This window comes from Sceloporus undulatus, chromosome 6 (assembly GCF_019175285.1).
Source record: "Sceloporus undulatus isolate JIND9_A2432 ecotype Alabama chromosome 6, SceUnd_v1.1, whole genome shotgun sequence".
NCBI lineage: Eukaryota > Metazoa > Chordata > Lepidosauria > Squamata > Phrynosomatidae > Sceloporus > Sceloporus undulatus.
The window spans coordinates 518,279-541,101 of record NC_056527.1 but is presented as its reverse complement, the minus strand read 5'-3'; the positions used below and the strand labels follow the sequence as shown (position 1 = coordinate 541,101).

The 22,823-nt window shown below is 49.9% G+C and overlaps 1 protein-coding gene across 2 annotated transcripts in view; it reads right to left on the bottom strand.

Moving 5' to 3' along the window:
• The window catches only part of NOS3 (nitric oxide synthase 3), a 43,973-nt gene that overhangs the window by 1,688 nt on the left and 19,462 nt on the right, over positions 1-22,823 (bottom strand). For both annotated transcript variants that reach the window (XM_042475918.1, XM_042475919.1), the window contains 12 exons: positions 21,244-21,317; positions 20,444-20,588; positions 19,966-20,070; positions 19,130-19,197; positions 14,392-14,508; positions 12,002-12,176; positions 9,741-9,873; positions 9,137-9,215; positions 8,084-8,271; positions 5,320-5,489; positions 3,412-3,622; positions 2,998-3,085 (listed from right to left, as the gene is read on the bottom strand). In XM_042475918.1, the coding sequence (XP_042331852.1) occupies positions 2,998-3,085; positions 3,412-3,622; positions 5,320-5,489; positions 8,084-8,271; positions 9,137-9,215; positions 9,741-9,873; positions 12,002-12,176; positions 14,392-14,508; positions 19,130-19,197; positions 19,966-20,070; positions 20,444-20,588; positions 21,244-21,317 (1,553 nt within the window). The remainder of the gene's footprint in view (positions 1-2,997; positions 3,086-3,411; positions 3,623-5,319; positions 5,490-8,083; positions 8,272-9,136; positions 9,216-9,740; positions 9,874-12,001; positions 12,177-14,391; positions 14,509-19,129; positions 19,198-19,965; positions 20,071-20,443; positions 20,589-21,243; positions 21,318-22,823) is intronic.

The window sequence follows — 22,823 nt, the reverse complement described above, 5'->3', positions numbered from 1 at the left end:
AGCTGTGGAGGGTTTCCTTCTCTGAGACAGGTAAATGTGCCCCTGTCTCAGCTAGCCCACTGTCTCCCACCATTATCCCCAGACTATCTGCACCATTTCTTGGCTCAAGACAGGCAAACAGTTGTCACAAACCATAAGAGAAAGTTCCACTGAACAAATGGGATGTGCAGTACTCTATCGTAAGTGTGCTAAGGATTGTGGCCATTTATGACAATGCTGCAGACGCTGGCGCTCTACCACTGGCTGCAATTCTCATGTAGGGCACACAATACAAGTCATACATCTGGATTGTGGGGTTTGAGGAGCTTCAAAATGGGAGACTATGCAAACATGTTCCTGATAACCATCTATTTACAACACAAAAACAACTTTTCAAATCCAAGATATTTGTAAAGCAACTGCTGCCAACTGGAACACAGACCTTCTTCTAAGAACATGTAACCGCATTAAGAGCTATTTGTAAAAGAAGGGAAAGAGTGCTCTTCTTTGGGTTCCCTTTCCTTTCAGGAGAGCAGGAAAGCCCTCGGGTGCTTTTTACAGGTAGAAGAGGGAGGCTGAGAAAAGGTCTGCCCCTAAGGTGGAAAGAGGGCATGACCAGGCAAGACCCACCTGCCAGGGGTCCAGGGCAAAGAGACCACACACCGGCCGACCTGCCTCCAACTGCCAAGAAAACAGCCACCTTAAAGAGACCCGGTCAGCAGCCCCCCAGGTGCATAAAATGAAGGGGCAGAGGAGCAGGTTTGCATGGATGGGGGCCGGGGCTGTGCCTCATGAGCTTGAAGCTTCTGCCCCCTAAAAACCTGACAGACAACTCACAAGTGGGTTAAAAGGGCTTCACTGAAGCCTTAGAGCAGGGACGGGCAACCGGTGGCTGGCTGGCTGGCCAGCAGGGCAGGCTGGGGAGAGGGGGACCGCAAGCCAGTATCCCCTGGAGAGCCACACCTTCCTGGCTTCTCAGGCCTCTAAAGTGCTCTGTCTTCTCCCTGGCCCTGCAAGGCCTTTGCAAACAACCCAGCACTTTCTCCAAACTCTGACCTCTCTGATGGCACTCCAAGACGGGCTGGAATAAACCTGGCTGCACCCTGCCCTTGTCCCTCTGAATTTAGGAGGCAGGGCTGGGGGTCTCAAGAGTCTTAAGCCCCCCCTCCACACACACACACACACCCAATCGGCCTGTGGGCCTGATGTGGCCACTGATCCCACAGCCAAAGGGAGCCTTTGGGGCAGCTGGGGGGTGGCAGAAAGGCGGTCAGCCTCTTTCCACTCTCCGAGTGGAGAAAAGAAACTTATCCCCAATAGCCCTCGATAGCCTTTCAGGTGCCACTGTACTCGTCACGGCATTTCTTCAGCACCTTCCAGTGGCCACTGGGCTTCATGGCTTTGGGGGAAGCATTTCCAGGTCCTTCACAAGCTCACCGTCGCAGACAAGCTCTCAGCCAGTCTCTTACAACAGGCATGTTGCTGGTTTCACAGAAACGGCACTTCCCATTAACAATCAGGGTGTGCTGTGTGTGCACCTTTAAGTCACCTGTCAACTTACGGTGATCCCATGAATTGGAGGGGGATCTTCTTCGAGAAGGAATATTCAGAGGCGGTTTTGCCAGTTCCTGCCTATGAGGCCAGCAGTTGTCTCAGAGACAGAAACCAGTCCCAGCCACTTGAATAAATCACTTGCCACATTCATCAGCGCTGTTCCATATGCACATATATTTGCCCAGCTAAACAACAAGCCATCAACTCTTAGAGACACACAAAAGCAGAAGTCACATGGGCAACACTATGAATCACAGGACACAAATGACAAAAACTCACAGCAGCAGCTGATCCTCTGCTGAACTCTTTAAGAAGGGGCGAAGTGGAGGGATCCTTTCCCTCCCCAAACTAGAAAGAGAGGCTTTTTTTGCATCAAAAAGGCAGCATCTCATGTTTGGACGAACTGGCAGCTTAAGCCACAAGAGAGTGCCTGCCCACCTTCAAGAGTGACGTGGGATGGAAGAAGTGCTCCCATGGGGCCCCTCTGCTGCTCCTGGAGGGTGCAAGAGCCCTGCCGAATTACACACACGCACACACACCCCGGCAGCACCATTGCAGGGCCGCCTGCCCACAGGAAGCTTTAGCTGCTGCTTGCAGGCTGGGGAGTAGAGCCTGAACTCCTCTGTAGGCAGTGGACAGACACAGCCCACCCCGTCTCAAGCTGTTGGTTCTTGGTACGCACATCAACCCAAGTAGGGCAGGCCTCCCAGCCTGGCATGGTAGTCCACTGCTTGCTGCCCCAGGGCATTGGCACTGAGGAAGGGGTGCCCTGCAAGTCCTCACTAGACCACAAAGGACTCCAACATGCAGCTCTTTCTCAGAGCACTGGGCAGCCAGTACCACAGAGGCCACCTGTTCCAGGCAACGCACACAGAGCCCTGTACTACAGAACCCACCTTCCACTTCATTTGCTCTTTCTACAAACCCTTCTCAGCTGTACCTTGGCAGCCAGGCATCTTCCTTTCTGCATTTTGCATAAATAGGAATGATGGGGCAGGGATGGGTTGTTTCACCAGCTCCACCAGCCTGTCACTTACCAGATATATACCCAGCATGCCAGTAGTTCCCCCTGGGCAAGAAGAGCACCCAGCCAGATCCAGGCAGGTCTCCAGGGCCTAGAGGAGGCAGGGGCCTTGCTCCTCTCCAGCCCTGCTGCCACCTATCCGAGGCAAAAAGCCTTCCGCTTCACCCAAGAGACCAAAGGCCAACAACACTCTCTGGCAAGAGCAGATCAAACTCCTGCCTCAAATTCAGCCGGAGCTGCTGCGGGCAACAGTGGCTTCTTCTAGCAGAGACAAAGGGGCATCTTGGGAATGGCTGCCTCCCTCCTCTTACTCCTCCAGAAGAGCAAGGCATGCTGGGACATTTCATTGTCGCTGGCTGTGTTTTGTTCCTCTCGGCCTTTCCCAAGGAAGCCCTTTAGAATCTAGGAAGCCCACCCCATGATGCTGGTGAGCCCCTTACCCACGGACAAAAGCTGGCACCACCTCGCCAGGTGACAGTTCATTAAGCCATGTTGAACAGACGCCGTAGTGCAGGGGACCCTTTCCATCTGTGGGGCAAAACAGAAGAAGCAGCATGAGAAGAAGGCCCTTCCCTGTCAACTTCCAAGCGTGTCTTCTTCCTGGCTCAGTGTCCCTGGCAGGAAGCTAGACTCACCCCTCCAGTTTGCCATGACTCTTCCAGTGACCCAGCAGCAGCAGCCCCCTCCATCTCAGATGGGTGGCCTTCCTTTACAGCAGCATCAAAGGTCCTCCTTGGGTCCAGGTCCAACTCTTCTCCATGAAGCCCCCTCCTTGCCCTTCTCAAGCCCACGCAAACCCTCTTATATCCACTGCGGCCCCCTTCTGCCCCCAGCAACTGCCCCCAGCAACTCACTCTGGCTGTGGTAGTTGAGCACGGCCACGGTGAGGTGCATCTGCCCCGGGTGGGCCTCTGGTGATGAGCTGATGGAGTAGTAGCGCGGCTGGAGCAAAGGCAGCTGGGTGAGGAGCAACGAAGTTGGCAACAGTATAGAGGGAAATTCCTCCATTACCTCCACCATCGTTGGGCAGCGAAACCACTTCCACTCCTCATAGAGAAATGAATCCTGGAGGGCAATATGGGCAGAGGCAAAACATGAAGGCTGGATCAGGGCAGCTGTCAAGATCCATATCCATGGTTCTGACATGTTGGCATGATATGATGATGATGATGATATTAGAAGATAAAGATACGAGGGCATGGTGATATGGTGATTTAACACTGTATAGGATGTTGGCAATTGAGAAGGGGATATCAATTATGTTAAATGCAATTCTGGGGGGCATATGGCCAGCAGCAGAAAGGAATTGTAGTTTTATGACCCCAATTGTCCTGCCATGAATCTGAGTTGTGAAACAGGGTTGATCTTCCTGAAGGGAGATGAAATGATAACATAGGAGGGGAAGGAGTAAAACATGAAGGTCCCTTTGATCTGGATCAAAGGAGAGCGATTGGGGTTGGAAAGTGGGGCTGGAGGATGGGAATGTATTTGTGATGGCCCAAAGGGGAACTTTGTCAGTTATGACACTGAACCCAGGACAGGGAACTTTCTGTCTTAATATCCAGAATAAATCTCTAGTTTCTACTATACTACAATGCTGTCTTGGTTACTGGGAACTGGGTCCTCCGATCCTGACAGCAGCTCACATGCCACAGAAAGAATCCCCTCCCCATGAAACCAACCGCCTGGCACGGCAAAGAGGGTGCCAAGGTGGGCGTTTCATTAGCACATAGCTTCTTGTGGTGTTGGAGGGGACACTGCTGGGTAATTGCTCTAGTGTGGTAAACAGAAGCCACAACCACAGGAGCAATAGCAGAAATGTATAGAAATACTGTACATTTCTATACAGCTTCTTCAGCACCTTCCAGTGGCCACTAAGCGGTTTACAATCTGCAAGCTAATTTCCCCCAGCAAGCTGGGTACTCACTTTACGGACCTGCAAAAGGATGGAAGGCTGAGTCAACCTTGGAGCCCTGCCTGGGATTGAACTCACAACTTTGTAGCGGCAGAACCAGCATTTAGCCACTGTGCCACCAGGGCTCCCTGGAGGCTCATTCATTGCACCCCCAAATATGTCTGTTTTACTAATTTGGAATGTAAGATGGGCTGTTCCATGATTCCTCCCTGGGGGAAGCCTCCTGCCTTCAGGTCCCGCATCTGAACAGCACAGGGGCAAGGTGGCTGGATGATCTTTTCACTTGGGGGAGAAAAGATTTAGATGGTGGTACACCTCCAAAGGGTTTTGCCATCACAGCAGATGAAGACAGCCACTGACACCCAAACCAAAACCCAGTAGTGGTGGGTAACCATAGTGGGTGCATGGGCCAGTTTTCTGCCCCATGACCCTATGAGGCTGTATGGACTGCCAAAAATGCCCCCAAGAAACAGGAGAAAATCTAGCAGCTGCCCCACTAGGCTCCACTTGGCCCACCTTGTTTTAATTCTTTATCAAGCCAAATCATAACAACACAATGTCCCCTTCCCACTCGTCTCCACTTTGCCCCTGCCCCTATTCCAGGGATGATGGGAGGTACAGCCAGGCCCAAGGGAGGCAAGGTCTATAGAAGAGGAACCCTACAACAACATCCAAAAACCACACTGCCTGGAGCACAGTCCAAAGCCCGGTTACGCCCAGATTCCTTGCGATTGGGCAGGCTATAAATTATTATTATTATTAGTCCCTCACCATGTGCACACATTTGTAGGTAATTCTTGTGCCCCCCACCTGCCCTGTGGCCCAAAGAGGCCTGCCCCCTACCAACCTTGCTGAGACGCTGGAGTTTCTCCTTCTCCTCTGGACTTGATGCCTGGTTGGCCAGAATTTGGAGCAGCTGGGGGCTGGGTGGCGTTGTGATGTCCAAGAAGTAGGTGAGGGCCTGGCGCAGCGTGCAAGGGGCCAAGCGGCTGCTGGGCACCCACAAGCGCTTTATGCCTAAGAAAAGGACAGGAAGGAGAATGACCTCAGCAACAGCGGGCAGCATTCACCTTGCCTAGAACCCCAACCCCATCCCACCACCACTTTCTAGCTATGCTCAGGGCAGGTGGGCATCAAACTTTGGGGAGTGGGGGGGGGAGAGGCAGAAGAGAAAGCAACCTGTCAAGAAAGTGGTGGAGTGTGTGTGTGCAGAGGTCCTCATCCTCCAGCCTCCAGAAGTCCCATCCAACCCCATTTAATCACTGTGCTGATCCAAATATTCATCTGTCAATGTAAGTTTCACTCTGAGGCTCTCATTTTGGGACAGGAGATGGGGTTGGATTGGGATGGATGGAAGGTCTCCTTGGGACAGCCTGGCCCAAAGCCTAATTCTCTACCTGGCTCCACAGGTATGTCAGCCACAGCAAAAGAGGTGTCCACCTCCTGAACTCATTGCGGAGAACTAGCAAAAGGCGAGTGGGGTGGTCCAGGAATAGGAGGAGAAGGACTGCATGCTCATTCACAGGCTCCTCATCAATCCAAGTTGACTTGACAGCAGTTACAAACTAGAGGAATTCTGTTCTCGAGTGCTCTCAAGAGGAAACAAGGAACTAACACCTGAACAGAGAAGCTCACAAGCATCTAAAGGTGCGTCCATATACCTGGAAGGGGTCTACCTCCTGTTTCTCAGGAGGAGGCGTGGAAGTGGGAGGAAAAAGAGAGAGAAAGAAGGGCCTCCTCGCACAAGGGAAGAGGGGCTCCATCAGCCCTCAGGCTCTGAGTCAGTTCAGGCAGAAAGGGGGTTCCAAAGAAAGAAGCAGTGTGGAATAATGGTCTGGGTGCTGGAGACAAAGGTTCAAATCCCCACTCTGCCATGGGAACCCACTGGGTGACCTTAGGCAAGTCATAATGTCTCAGCCTCAGACTCTTGCCGAGAATCACCATAGGTTTGAAATGACTTGAAGGCACACAGCAACCAAGGGAGAAAAGGGACCTCCCACCCAGTGCAAGTAGTTCCATCCACAGTCAAGATCAGCCTCACCTTCTGCACATGGAAACCGCAAGTGGTGCCCCGCAACCAATTTCTCTTATACACACACTCAAACCAACCATTCAACTCTCAAAAGTATATGGACGCACCTTTAGATGCTTGTGAGCTTCTCCCTCTTAGCTCTATGCAACAATATGGCTTCGAAGCTTACTTAGAAACAGCGCTGGAAGTGACTGTAAGGGTCATCCAGTCAAACCCACTTCTGTCATGCAGGAATCCATCAAAGCCCTCCCTCTCACCATTGGTCACCTGGCCTCTGTTTAAAAACCTCCAAAGGAGGAGACTCCACCACACTCCTAGGTAGCATCCTCCTCCTCCACTGAACAGCTCTTGCTGTCAGGATATTCTTTCTAATGTTGAGGTGGAACCTCTTTTCCTGTAGTTTGCATCCATTGCTCCAGGGCCTGTTCTCTGGAGCAGCAGAAAACAAGCTTGCTCCCTCCTCAATATGACATCCCTTCAAATACTTAAACAAGGCCCTCGTATCACCTCTTAACCTTCTCTTCTCCAAGCTAAACAGCCCCAGCTCCCTAAGCCACTCCTCAAAGGCCATGGTTTCCAGACCCTTCACCACTTTGGTTGCCATCCTTTGGACACTCTCCAGCTTGTCCACATCCTTCTTGCACTCTGGTGCCCAGAACTGGACACAGGATTCCAGGGGAGGTCTAACCAAAACCTTCCTTTATAAGTATTAATTACAGCACTGGGCTGGGGGGGGGGAGTCTGTTGCAACACACGGGGAGAGGATGGTGCACCTTTCTCTTTCAGTTGTGACTCCCCTTGCACACATGCACACACACACAGTATCAATCACAATTCTAGGAAAGCTTCCACTGGCACAAGTGGGACTTTTCTCAGACCAGTTGTGAAGGAAGGAAACTATGGCCAGATCCTGTCAGTGACTTGCATGTCCCTTGGTCCTTTTCAGGAGGGGGTACAGAGGGCTATGCTCTTGCCCTTATGCTCCATCCAGAAATCTCCTCCTGCCAGGCAGCTATCAAACCTTGAGAATAGGCCCTGCTGCTGCTATTACTAGTGAGCAAGGAAGAGGGGGGACAGGTGAGTCAGACCATGAAGATCTGGCTGTTTTGAGCTGCTAGGGGAAGGAAAAGGAAAGCACCCTCCGCTTGGGAGCAAATCCTCATTCCGTCCTCCCTACCAAGCTAAGACCTAGTGCTTCTCTATGGTCTGGATTGCCTGCCTTCTCCTGCCCCACCAGTAAGCAGCAACCACAGGGTCCCCTCCCTCTCCTGGGGCCTGAGAGCTGCTGGGAACTGCATTGGGGTGGGGGGCTACAGGCTGATGCAGACCACCCTCAGGGGAAAATGGGGTAGGCACCTGCAGGCTACTCCACCTATTGAGGCACAGGCTCCCCATCCACCATCTCTCTCACTGAGCAGAACACACAGCATGAACATAAGCCCTCATTTTAACCGGCCCAAGAGCAACAGCTTGGTGCACAGAAGCCCGTCACCATCCTGGAAGGTGGCCCAACAAAACATTTGCCAGGCTAAGGAGATGGAACTGCCCTTGGGACCGCCACTACTACTACCTCACGCACCCTCTAATCCTGCCTCCAAGGTCTCCACAGCAACCGTCTCATTGGGAGGAGGAGGATCCTCCACGCGCTGCAGGAGGTCATCAACCAGCTCCGTGCTGTTGGCGGGGAAGATGCCCACATGGTCGCCTGGAAGGTAGCTCAGCTGTGGGTTGTCGCCTGTCTGTAGCTGCACAAGGATGGTGGACCGGCTGCACAGGGATAAAAGGCTCTCAGGAAGGCATGGGGACAGGAGGCTGTGAGACCAACACTCCACTCCGCTACCACACTTGGTTCAGGGAGGGCTCCAGAAGCAAGAAAAGTCACCCAACAGAGAAGAGCCAGAGTAGCAGAGGCACCCAAGTCCTTCCTGGCTCAAGGCACAGGAAGGGAAACCCACAGTGGGATAAGCTTTCCATCCACTGGCACCCAAACCTGCCCCCTCTGTGAGCAAATGGGCCATCCTGCTTTAGAGAAGCCTCCAAGTTCCCCCACCTGCCGCAGAGACAGCTGTCTGGCACACAGGAGGGCATAGAGGCTCCTCCAGGTACCAAGGGCACTTGCAGCTGCTGCTTCCCAGCCTCCGAGGAGAAGTAGCCTGCTCTTGCTTTCCAGAAGGGCTGGTGGCATCATTCTACACTGATTTCGCTCTCTCCCACCCTCCAGTTGCCAGATGTGGGCACCAGCTGGCTGCCTTCTGCAAAGGAAGGAGTTCACGCCATCTCCCAGACTCCAGAGATTCCAGAGACCAGGGAACCCTCACCCTGTGAAACCGATTTTGCTTTTAAGAGATTGGATTTTTATTTGTTATCTCAGGTTGCACCAAAAAGGTTATTGGGTATCTTGAAACAGGACAAAGATAGCCTTATAAAGTTACTAAAACAGCAACAAGACCCACCACCCATATGAGGAAAAGGAACAAGACAAGCCTGCAAAATGGTACAAGCAGATAAGAGCAGAAGAGTAGGCAGAAGAGAGGCAAAGGTTCCCTACCAGTCTCTCTCCTACACCCACCCACCCGTCCACCCACACACACACAAAGAGAGGTCCCATTCAATCTTCCCCTGGGTGCCTCACGTGGATTCTGGGCTCTGCAGCTTCTTGACAGAGAGGACATGGCAGGGAGCCACCTTGCGTTTATGCACGTGAGTCAAACCTGAAAGGGGAAATGCAAGTGTCAGGTTTGGCTGGGAGGAGGTCAGCAGGAGGCAGAGATCACACTCTGCTCTTGCCAGTGGAAGGGCTGGGGGGGGGGGGTAAGACGCCAAAGCCAGGAACCAACACAGCAACACACTCAGTGGAAGCATTTATGTGCCCAGCAGTGCAAAGGGACCAGGTAGTGCCTTGAGGAATGTGCAGATGGCACCTTGCATCTCAGGAAACTACCCGCCACTCCTCTCCCGCTGCACTTTTGGTTGGGATTGCTGCACAGGACTTACATTCTGGACAAACATGAACCCCACAACATTCCCTGGAAGCACCAATCTCTTGCCATAAGGAAAGCTTGGCTGGGCAAGAGGGATACTCCTGCAGCATAAGGCAGACAGCCAGGGGGACTCTCGGGGGCAGGTGGAAGGGAGACATGCAACAAGAATGGCACCACAACAGAGCAGCCAACAGGCCAGGGAGACTGCCTAGCATGATGAGAGGCTGCCCCAGCCCCTCTGGCAAGAGACCATACCTGCCAGCAGATCCAGGGAGCTGGGGTGGTTAGAGAGGCGGTACCGATTGCGCTTCCAGGTAGAACGGCTGCTGAAGGCCTCTGTGGCAGTGTGCTCGGCCTGTGACTCCACACAGAAGGTGTCACAGGCAGCCTGAACAAAAGAGGGAGCGGGCAAAGGGTAAAAAAGGAGTACTACAGTTAGCAGTACCTTCATGGTCAGAGCATAGATGGAGGCAAGAGGGTTAGGTGGGGAGATTAGAGGTCAAAAGGCCTTCCTCCCATGTGAACAAGGCAAGTGTGGGTCCAACGCAGCATGTGTGTCTTCGCTTATCTGTCCACCAGATGGCACCAACCTTCCGCAATCCTAGCCAAAGCAGAAGAGTCCTTGGCACATCCAAGTGCTGCAAGAGCCTCTCCTGTCCAGACCAAAACAAGGATGGCAATGTAGGTGGCACCTTCAGCACAAGGGGCCTCTGGCAGTTCTTTATGTCAGAATGCCATGGACTGTGCCACTCTAGTCCCATGCAGTCTGTTCATAGTTCCCTTTCGAAGGGGATGCCTGTGCCTGTCAGATGCCATCAAATTAGGCCCCCTTGCTGGAGCTAAGCCCTGACAGGGCCTGGATAGGAGAGTGCTTAGGCCCACCACCACCACCACCCTCTTGCCCCTTTACATGTCTCCCTGAGTTACAGGATGGAAGAAAGATAAGAGGTAAAAATGTAAATAAGACAACAAAGAAAACAAATGCTCCAACTGTTAAGATCCCAGGAGGGTGCAGCAAGGGAGGCTTGTGAGGTCAAAAGAAGCTGGACTAATCAGGGTAGAGTATGTGTGAAAACTCCAGCCGTATGCAGCCACCCACCCCTCCCAGTCTGGAGCCCTTCTTTTTCTGGAATCAGGTTGAAAGAAGGCCTGGGGAGAAGCAGCTCCCCCCCCCCCCCCATGACCACTTCGAAACATGTTTCTTCACAGAGTGGGGATAACGTTCTTTGGAACTCCTTCCCACTCAACCCCAAAGGGTGCTCAACAATGGCTCCTTTTCATCCTGGAGAGAAGTGACCAGTGGGGTGTCCAGTGGGGCTCTGTCCTGGGCCCAGTGCTATTCAACATCTTTATCAATGACCTGGATGACAGAATTGGAAGCATACTTATCAAATTTGTAGATGATACCAAATTAGGAGGAATAGCTAATACTCCAGAGGACAGGATCAAGATTCAAAATGACCTGAATAGACTAGAAAGCTGGGCCAAAGCTAACAAAATGAAATTCAACACGGAGAAATGTAAGGTACTGCACTTAGGGCAGAAAAATGAAATGCACAGATATAGGATGATGGGTGACACCTGGCTGAAGGAAACTACGTGTGAAAGGGATCTAGGAGTCCAAGTAGACCACAAGTTGAACATGAGTGAACAGTGTGATGCGGCAGCTAAAAAGGCCAATGCAATTTTAGGCTGCATCAATAAAAGTATAGTGCCTAGATCAAGGGAAGAAATAGTGCCAGTATATTCTGCTCTGGTCAGGTCCCACCTGGAATAATGTGTCCAGTTCTGGGCACCACAATTCAAAAAGGATGTGGAGAAACTGGAGCCCTGTGTCCAAAGGAGGGCGACTAAAATGGTGAAAGGTCTGGAAACCTTGCCCTATGAGGAACGACTCAGGGAGCTGGGGATGTTTAGTCTGGAGAAGAGAAGGTTAAGAGGTGATATGATAGCCCTGTTTAAGTATTTGAAAGGATGTCATATTGAGGAGGGAGCAAGCTTGTTTTCTGCTGCTCCAGAGAACAGAACCCAGAACAATGGATCCAAGCTCCAGGAAAAGAGATTCCACCTCAACATTAGGAAGAACTTCTTGACAGTAAGGGCTGTTCGACAGTGGAACAAACTCCTTCCTCAGAGTGTAGTGGAGTGTCCCTCCTTGGAGGTCTTTAAGCAGAGGCTAGATGGCCATCTGCCGGGGATGCTTTGATTTGGATTTCCTGCATGGCAGAAGAAGGGGGTTGGACTGGATCAGGGCCTGTGCGGTCTCTTCCAGCTCTATGATTCTGTGAACATTGTACCAGCCCCAGTTAGACCAGAAAGCGCTTGTGAATGGGAAAACCATCTGTGATGCCTCCGAAAGCAAATGCCCATCTTCCCCACTTAAGGCATAATCTGCAGCACAATTCAGGCTACCAAGGGAGGAAAAGATTACTCCAAGCTGTACAGGCCACTGCTCTGACCCCAGAAGCCAATCCTTATAACACTTGGCTTCCCACCCCCTCCTACCCAGAGCCCACCTTGAAGACGCTCTTTGCCCAGGTACGGAACGACTCCTCCTGACCACAGAGCTCGTCCCCCTCGCCCATGGGTAAGATCCGCTCGCCTCCCAGCTCCTCCAGGCGGGTGTCCACAGCGTGGGCAAAGGCACAGAAGTGTGGGTAAGCCCTGGAGCCCAGTCCAAAGACAGCAAACCTGGAAGGGAGGCCGGGGTAAGGGAACAAAACACACACACACACACACACGGTCTTTGTCTCTCCATGAGACTCCCAAGGCATCCAGTGAGCAGGTGGGCAATACAGCCTCTCCGCATCCCGCCTACTCTTCAAGGCATCCAAGCTGAACCAGAAGGACCTTGGTAGACCAGCCAGACTAGGCTCTGGGCAGCACAGGCACAGCCACTCTGAGCTGTAGGTGGCACCATTCTTGCAGCCTCTTTCTTGTTTGTTTACCACACAAAAGGGCTCTTTCCTATAGCCTGACTAATCTGGGACGACACAGTGGAGGTTTCAAATGAGCTCCATCCCAGAAGCTCAGAGGAGGTTAACAATCCAATAAAACAAAAGACAAGTAAACATACCACACTGCCGGTATGGAAGTCAAATTAGCCCAGACCTCCTGAACTCCAGCCATATTGATTTCCATGCACCAGTTTCAAAGAAAGCTCCTCCCTCACAACCTCCATGGTTATAAAACCTTTTGTAATGCCAACTCATAGGAAGGAAATCAACTCATTTGAAATATGGTGCTGAAAAAGAGTTACTCCGGACACCTAAAAAACCCAAATAAATGGGTCCGAGTGCAAATCAAGCCTACAGTCTCCCTAGAAGCCAAGATTAATTGAGATTGTTGTATTTGGTACATATCATGAAATGACACGACTCACTAGGAAAGCAGAAAGCAGCAGAAAAAGAGGAGGACTGCTTTTCAGGTGGACAGGCTCCACCAAGGAAGCCACAAGGGCTGCTCTGAGTCTGCAAGGCCTGAGCAGGGCTCTCAATAACAAGGTGACCTGTATACCAGTGTCATCGTAAGTCGAGCTCAACTTGATGGCAGTTAGCAGCAACAACAAGCTCCTCAACTTTAGCAGAAACAACCCAGGAGAAGAAAGCCTGAGCCCTGCGCTGTCAGGCCTAACAAACCCTTCTGGGCACATTGCTCCAAGAAAGATGCTGGGAAGGAGGCCAAGGAGCACTAGAAACGGGATAGGGCAAAGGGAATAGGACACAGGTGTGGAAAGGGTAGCCAATGGGCCGCCTGTGGCACCTCCCCCAGCTTTCCAAAAATTGATTTGGTTTTTTAAAATAGGTCTTCTTCAGAGTCACTGTGGCTCCCAAACCCCCAGCAGCTGCCAACCCTTGCAGAAGGGAAGACTTAGCCTGGGGAACAAGGGCAGAGGAAGGGCAAAGAATCCATAGATCCAGGCATGGGTACCCTGCAGCCCACCAAGATTTATTTAACTCTAGCTCCCATAATCTCTAGGCAGCCTACCCTGTGGAAAAGGATGCTGTGAGCATCACCCCAACAACACTGGAGGACTGTGATTTCCATTCCTGCTTCCAACAAGTGATGACATGGGTAGCCCAGCCACTCCCAGAAAGAAAAGCAGGGTTTCTTTTTGAGAAGCGAGCTCTGGAAGGCTCAGCCAGGCCCAGCAGCATCAGACCCTGGAGAAGACAGGCTTGCTCTCCATTCCAACCCACCCTCCCCACTGTCTCCAATCTGCTTCTGGTCAAGAGAGGCCTTGGGGCCCCTTTGCCTCCTGCCCTCCTCTGCGCTTTCAGTCTCTCCTCCTTGGTACAGCGGACGCAATGGGAACACTTTATCAGAAGCTCAGGAGATCCTCCCATCCTGCCCTTCCCCTGCTGGGACTCAAGGAAGTCCTTCTCATCTCGCCTTCCTCCTCCCCATGAAACCAGCCAGGCCACTCTGGACTCATTTCTCCCGCTCCTGCCTCCAGCAGAAAAGCTTCTCTGTGGCCAGCACTGCATCCCAGCTGCAAGATGAGCATCCCTGAGTATTGCCAGGCATTTTTCAAAGAACACAGAATGGCAGACAGGGTGCAAGGTGGGCCACAGGTCCATGAGATGCTGGGAGGCGATGCTGCCACTCAGCAAAGCTTCTATTGCACTGCAGTGGGGAGGAGAGGGCCTCCCAGAGCAAAAGTGATCCCACTGGCCCCCAGCACCTACACCATTCATGGCTCCCTGCTCACGACAGCATAAAAGCTTCTCCTCTTTCAATTCTATGGGTCTCTGGCAGAGGGCCCTGCTATGGCCAGCCACTAGGCAAGGAGAGCTGGTCTACAAACCCACTTCCCTCAGCCAGACCTCACAGGGACCACTTCTTTCTGCCACACACTCCCCAAACCATGCTCTGCTCTTGCTCCCTGCCCTCCGCACAGCCCTACCGAAGGGTTCCCAGAGCTCCCGCACTGTCAGTGTTGCTGGACTTGCGACGCTTCTTCCTCCAGGCAGCCAATGCAGGGTCAGATTGACAGATGCTGTTGAAACGCATCTTGTAGCTCCTGAAAGAGAAGGAAAGTGTGTGTGTGTGAGAGAGAGTGAAAGAAAGAGAGAGAGAGGAGTCTCACAAAAGATGGAGGCCAGCTCCACACAGTCTGTAGACAGGCATTAGGGCAAGTGTTTGACTTCCACAGAGCATTGGCTTATTTAATACGTACTATCCTTAGCCATCAGGTGGGGAGACAGGGCACAGAAGGTGCTTCCAGAAGGACTCTGAATATCCACCCAACCCAGTTCTTAGCAAAGAGTCCAGCAGACAACTAGGCAAGGCTGTCCCACCAGTAGCCCACATTTTATCATGTTTTCCTCTGTATTTTCCCTCTAAATGGGGACAGCCTATTTGGTTGGAAAGATTTGGGTCAGGTGTGAATGTAGCACAGTGTGCGTGTGGCTTCTATATCAGCTGTGATGTAGTATTATGAACCAAGATTCTGGGATTTCAATATCCTGAAGGTTTGTCAGTTTGAATTCTGCTTTACACCGTTTTTGTACAAAAGCAGGCATTCTACCTCCTTTTTCTTCTTGCCTTTTCTATTCTGGGGTTTTGACATTGGAATTCTAGTATACAAGTTGTATTTGGCAAAACAGAGCTGTATGTGTTGCCTTTCTTACATTGAGAAACAAGTGTGACTAAAATGGTGAAGGGTCTGGAAACCATGAAGCCCTATGAGGAAAGACTTAGGGAGCTGGGGATGTTTAGCCTGGAGAAAAGAAGGTTAAGAGGCGATATGAGAGCCCTGTTTAAATACTTGAAGGGTTGTCATATTCAGGAGGGAGCAAGCTTGTTTTCTGCTGCACCAGAGAATAGGACCCAATGGAGCAATGGATGCAAACTGCAGGAAAAAAGATTGCACCTCAACATTAGGAAGAACCTCCTGAGAGTAAGGGCTGTTTGACAGTGGAATCCACTCCTTCCTCGGAGATTGTAGTGGAATCTCCTTCCTTAGAGGTCTTTAAGCAGAGGCTGGATGGCCACCTGTCAATGGGGATGCTTTGATGGAGAGTTCCTGCATGGCAGAAGGGGGTAGGACTGGATGGCCATTGTGGTCTTTTCCAACTCTACAATTCTGTTTCTATGATTCTAAGGTGCTTGTAGCTTTACAAAGGACAGAGGCAACTTGGATTTTAAGAGAAACATCTCTTTTTGTCTTGCTAATGGAACCTACATTCTATTTCCTGGAGTCTCCACATGGTCACAAGGAATGCCCCTCCAATACCACCTGAACTGAGAACAGGCACATCTTGACTAAAAGCAGGCTTGTGACTAGCACTGTCACCATTCCCCCCCCCCCCTCCTGTATGACTTTTAATATCTTTGCCTGAGAAAAAACCCAGTGCAGCTTTGAAAGCTTGCAACATATATTTTGTGCATTTTGGTTGGCCAATAAAGGTATCACTGTTTTGTGGATTTTGAATGTTATTGTTCTGTTGTAATCCGCTTTGATTCATCCAGGAAAAGTTGGAATATTAATAAATTATACTATTATTATTATTATTATTATTATGATGTTCCTGTACTTTACATTATGGTTAGGGAACATGACACTTTGCTTCCAAAAGTGAGAAATCAGCATCAGAAGAGGCGGCTGATTTTCCATGGTATGTTTGACCCCATTCCAGGAACAGGCACACCATCCTCAAGCACAGAAGCAGGGTGATACCTGCAATATGAAGGTACATAGATTAGGACAAGATTGGGATGGAGCTCATTTTGAGGTGCTGAACTTCAGTATTTATATATTCCAACATTTCTCCATAAAGGTGGCTCTCTTTTGCAGGTGCAGCATCCATGCTCCTAAAATCCGTGTCTTCAGGGAAAGACTCGGGAAGACGAAATCAAAATCCACCCACTGGGCTTCACAGGATTCCAAGCATTTCCTTGCAAATAAAGCACACAATAGTAACCAAATCTATGGGAACCACACTGCAGTTCTGCAAACAATCACAACTAGAAAAAACAAAAGCAGAAAGTGAATGAATGGATACTTCTACCATACTGTACTAACAAAACTTTCACCTCCTCTTCCTAAAACACAACCTCAGCATGACTTGAACACTCCACTCACAGGACCACATTTTAAAATAATGGCATGTGGTGTCGTAGTTTGAGTGCTGGACTAGGACTCCAGGAGACCAGAGTATGAATCCCTGCACAGAAACCCACAAGATGGCCTTAAGTAGCTGTCGCTGGAGATCCTGCACTGAGCCAGGGTTGGACCTGGCAACCCATTCGGCTCCTTGCTACTCTGGGATTCTGTGCTTACTCTCTCTCAACTTCAGAGGAAGGCAATGGTGGCAAGGCTCTGCCTCTAAAGACTTCTGGCCAAGAAAGTCCTGGGAGAGAGTCACCAAGAGTCTGCTTTGTTGTTGTTATCCTGATGTACTTTCAACAACTTGAGATACAGAAGAATGAAATGCTTCCACCACTCTGTTTACTTACAAGCAGTCTGGGAAGCCCTGCGTTCTACACAGGAGGAGGAGAAATGCAAGACAGAGAGAACCTGGAAGCACCAGCCCACGGCTGTTTCGCGTTCTACATCTCGCCAAAGACTGAGGCTTTGTGTTTTCTCTTTTACACTTAACATCAATGATCTAGTTGGGCTGTATATATTTTCTAATATTGTCTGTTGGATTATTGTTTAATACATGACTTAGAAGTCTTTGTAAGTCAACAGTCTGTAAAAATTTGTAACTAAATAAATGCGAGGCAGACCTCCTTGCTATAAGCAGAGGGAAAGAAGTTTTGCAACTAGGCATGATGCACACTAGGAAAGAAAGGGATTTCGTAAAAAGCATGTCTCTCTCAGTCTCAGGACACCATTTGGAGTGTTCCTGGTTGTACTGCTCCTCCGCCCAGGCGCCCCAAGGCCCTTGGGAGGAGGGTGAACCAGGATCCCAGGAGGAAGAGAAGGCCAGGTGCTCAGGAACAGCGTTTTACACAAGGCCCTCCTGGCTACTTTGCCCCCGCTGACCTCCTCGTCCCTCCCATGAGGCTTGGTGCCAATCATCCTGGCCCCTTCCCCACAGGCACAAAAAAGAGCACAGGTTAATGAGCTACGCAATGGATCACAATAATGCACTCAGACACTTGGATGGTAAGGAAGAGACACATCCCCTCCTACAGGCTCAAACCTGAGAGCAGAGAGGCCAGAAAGGCAGACCGCAAGAAGAAGAGCAGGCCCATTATCCAGACAACCCTTTGACCTTAAAGGGAGGCTGAAAGGAAGCCTTAAAACCAGAAAGAAGGAAGGGGAGAGCCTGAAAGAAGAAGGAAATGGAGACAACAAAAGAAAGGCCCCTGAGACATTCAAGGCACCTCAACGACCTACTTTTCTTTACAAAAAGCAAGGGTAAAAATGTCTATGGACTTATGGTGGAGTCCTAGGCTTGTTTACTGAGAAGCAGGTCCCACTGAGTCCAGGAGGGATGACTCCCGATCCATCTCAGAGCACCCAGGACTTCAACACCGGAAATGACGTATTAGGGGTTTTCCCAACACATAAGAAAAGGCACTGCCTTCAAGATTCTCAATCAGGGACCTTCTAGGGCTTTTTAGTATGTAAACTTATTTAATGTCATGTATTCAGATCAGGTCAATCGGTATGTTCCAAGCCAAACACCTAATTAAAGAAATATTTATTTTGATGACAATAATAATAATAATAATAATAATAATAATATTTATTTGTATTCCACTTTTTCACAAAGGAATCAAAGAAGATTCCAACAGTATAAATAAAATATCGAACAATTAAAAATTACAATTAAAAACCCCCAAAACCCAACCCTTTCCCCCCAATCAGTGATCAACCCCTAAAAAAAAGATTAAACATCAAAAAATGTAAAACTATCTAATATGAATACACTAAAATTTTGGGCAGATTAGTGCTAGAAACAAGTCTTCTTCTAGAGGAGGGGGGCGGGGGTGATGGTATCCATCAATTTTGGTATCAGAGGTGTCAATAGAGGGGGAGGCAAGCCTAATGGATCTAATAGATCCAACCTAGTCTGGAAAGGCCTGTCAGAAGAGATCCATCTTTATAGCTGTTTAAAAGGCTTCCAAGGTGGTCATATGGCGGATCCCATCCAGCAGGTCGTTCCAGAGCCTGGTGAGAAGGTCCTCTGGGTCACCGCAGAGAGCTTGGTCTTCTTCGGTTGTAGCAGATTCTTCCCAGAAGTGTGCAGGGAGGATAGTATGGAAGTAGGACCCAAGCCATGGAGGGCTTTAAAGGTTAGAACCAACACCTTGTACCTTGCCCGGAAACTGATAGGCAGCCAGTGGAGAGATTTTAGTACCAGTGTAATATGGGCAGTTCTGGATGTGCCCGTGACCAGCCTGGCTGCCATATTTTGTACCAATTGAAGTTTCCAAACTTGGCACGAGGGTAGCCCATGTAGAGCGCGTTGCAGAAGTCGAGTCGAGAGGTTACCAGCACATGACAATCTTACTCCTATGATGGCCATAATACTGAGGCAACAGGGATTGCATGTGAAAAACGTGCCACCATGGCGGTTCTTCTCTGTGACAGAATAAAGTGCCAAACAGAAGAACTGAAGAAACAAATCAAAGGTGGAGAAAATGAGGAAGAGAACCTGACTCCACAGAGGAAAAGCAAGACTTACTTCTGTAGCTCTGGCTCAGTGGTCCCAAGATAAGGACAAGACATTTCCATCAAGGATTTGGAAAAACCCTAAAAATAAAGGGGGGGGGGGGGCAGAAAAGCAGAAAGGGTTGACAATAAATATTTAATTGGTGCAGATCACTTCTACAGAAAGAGGCACTGTGGCTCAGGCTACTGCCACCACCATGACAGCTAATAGGAGCTGTTCCCCCTGAACAGATGGTGGGAGTGGGTGAACTAGTGGAGCTTCCATGGCACTGACAGAAGAAAGGCCCTCTGCTCAGGGATGCAATTACTGCTTGGCATGGGCCAGGCTGGGTCCACTCAGAGATTTGATGGGATTAATGCACACAAGTGTAATCTAAGCCACCCCAGGACTCTGCAAGAGAAATTGAACCAAACCAATCAGGAAACTCTGCCAGCTACAAGTAACCTTGAAAGCACTGCAGCATACAAGCTGGCCTGTCCAGTCCTTGGCTGCAAAAGTCAATGTGCTCCTCCTGCAGAAGCAGCTAAAGCCAAAACAGTGCCCATCAAGCATCCCCCTCCCCACCCAACGCAGTGGGCCCAACCTAATCCAGTGAGATCTAGTATTAAGAGACAGAAAGAAGATGAGATTAAACTTGTGCATATTTCCAGATCAACCCTCTGTGAACACAGCACTGAGGGCTGGGGCGGTGTTTTTGTTTGGCTGAGTTCTGTCCCTGGATCCCCTCTTCCAAGGGCAGCTGCCACCCAGCAGAGGTAGCATTTCAGCTGCCATCTGTGTAACAGAGGAGGACTCCCAGCCTGCAATGATAGCCACAACCCATCACAAAGCCCCCATCACAACGCTACCTCTCCATTCTCAGGGGGGTCTCCATTGCCAAAGGTGCTCGTCACCACCAGGACCAGGGTCTCATGCTCGAGGTTAATCACATCATATTCATTCATGCACAGCACCTATGGGGAGAAGTACACGTAGGAGGTGGGGACTTTGGGATCTTAGGCAAAAATCCTGCATACCTCCAAAGGAGCAGCCACAGGCAACTTGCATGCAACAACAAATGCCCATTTCTGGATGCCATTCTGGATGACCCTCCAGTTTCCCACAGCCATAAAATGGAAAGGAGCCAACATGCATTTCTCTCACACACTCACATACATACACATACCCACACATTCCTCTCACTCACCCAGGAGAACAGCCAAGACCCTAAAAAGCAAGATGTGCTCCAAACAGTTTGCCTAATGAATCCTGGGACTGAGCTGCCTCCTAAGAGCTTCCAGAGCCCCCTGCCTGCCCTGTCCCCGAAGCATCCCACCATGGGCTTACCTGGGGAGCAAAGGTGGACTTAAAGAGCTGCTGCAGGTTCAAGGCATAGGACCGGGACTTCCCAGTCTCAGAGGCATACAGTATTGTGGCCTTGACACGCCGTGCCATTACATGGCCCATCAGCTTAGCCGAAATCCTGACTGCGCTGTGGTGGGAGGAGAGGTGGGTGGAAGCTCTGAATCCAGCACCTTGCCCTTCCTGGGGAGTCTTAGCGCTCCCAAGGGGGCAGGTGCCCCAACCAGCACAGAGAGTCTGCCAAATTTTCTCTGCTAGCTCCCTAGAACCTGAACATCCGAGAGTCCCAGGGCAGCCCATCCAAGTGTCCAGTTCAACCACATTATGTCCAGGAGGCCACCAAGGGTGACATGCATGTGGCCGAGAGCTTTGCAGCTCCTTCCTTTGCCCCATACACCCTCGGTTTCTGTCAACTGGCCAAGGAAGAACCATTCTTTCATTAATTCACATGAAGGACATCTGGGACAGTGGCAAGGGCCACATGGGCTCTGCATACACTGAGCGCATGCAGCATTTCCACAGCTTTCCACGTTCCCAGACCTGTTATAGAGAAGGGCTTGGACAGAACAATGAGGCTTCCCTGGAGATCTCCCTTCAGCTGCACCTTTGAGGCAAGAAAAGTCAGCTTTGCCTCCCTGGCCCAGGCCCTTCAACCCTCACAGTCAGGATCCAATCCTTTGCATGGAAAGAGAACCAGCATCCAGCCCCCAGCCCCCAAGCATTGGGGTGTCTTCTCTCCCTTCCCCCTCGACCCGGATGCCTCTCCCATCCCCAGGAGAACCTACTTAGCAACCTCCCGGAAAGTCTTCTTGCGAGTGACGGTGCTGCCTTTGGGGATGTAGGTTTTCCAAGGATCTGTCTGTGGGGAAAAAGCACAAGAATGGATGTTTGTTTCTCTCTCTCTCTTTTAGAATGGGTGTTTGTGTCTCTGTGTGTGAGAAACCGGCAGTCTTCTGCTGGACTAGGACCATCCTCGCCTCCCCCATTCTCTCTACACTCGCTTCTAATGTGTGGTGCGTTTAATGTAGTTTCTCAGCCATAAAAAAGTACACTCCGACTATGTTCAGGGAAGTGCTTTCCTCTTTGATATGCCCATAATGTGCCAGCAGAGGGGCAGGGAAAGGGAGAGAACTAGAGCCCCAAGGATGGTGGTATCCACTCACACAGGCCTCTGAAATGCAGCATCAGATTCAAAGCATTTCTTTCTTTTATTACAAGTTTCAAAATGATAAAAACAAACATACAAACAAACCTCAGTCTTATAGGCAAATTTGGTCAAGTCAGATACCACACATTGGGGCCTGACTCCCCTAAGTTAGTTTACCGATTAACAACTCCCAGCACCCCGTGAGCGTCCTTCCTTTAACAACCAAGATTCATCTTTGTTTTTCCATAGTCATTATGAATGATTCCTAGGACTTGATATCCAATACAGTATAATTTACAAATGTTTTCATACCGTTCATTTATCTATAAGCAGTTCCTGTTTTTCATCTCCATTTATCCTAGACCGTTCATTATCCATTATCTCAACATCTTTATGCTTTAGATATGCTGTTAGTTTCTCCATTTTGTACATTTCAATAAGCTTTAATAACCATTCTTCTATCTGAGGCATTTCTGGGCTTTTCCAGATTCAAAGCATTTCAAAGAATTTCCCTAAATTACAAATGCCAAATTCTGTAAGATTAAACTGACGACAAAAACAAAATACTTTCCCTTGGCAGTATAAGTACTCTGGGCAGAAGGTTACTGCATCCTCTCCTTGGTAAATTGTTAACTGCAGACAGTGAACTCTCTATACTTTTTGGAAGCTGTATTTGGCAGACCCACTTTGCCCTCTGTCCAAAACCTAGCCTTAAGACAGAAATAGGTGCTATGAAGGGAAAAGGCTGTTCAGTGGAATTATTTCTGAAGGCAGCCAGGAATGATGACTTTTGGCTTCCTGCTTAGTGACAGCTGGCGAGATGGCAGCATTTCTACCCAACCTGGCACACCGTCAGTGCGACATGTCACAACTTGTGATACTCCTTCAGGGAGATTAACCTAAAAGTCATTTTCAAGTAAGATGCTCGCTTCAGAGCAACCGCAGAGGCAGGCCGGCCCTTCTCCTCTCCAAAATGCTGTCGGGGATGGATCTGACAGAGATCCCTCAACAACAATAACAATTATAATATGATTTATTTGTATTCTGCCTTTTCCCAATAGGAAATCAAGGTGGATTACAACAGGTATTAAAACATCAAACAGTTAAAATTACAATCCTAATTAAAAAGGAATAACATATCCCGACCCGACCCTTCAAGGGGGGGAGCATCTGGTAGACTCCCCAAAAACCAAGCTCTGGACCACTGACGGATGGGGG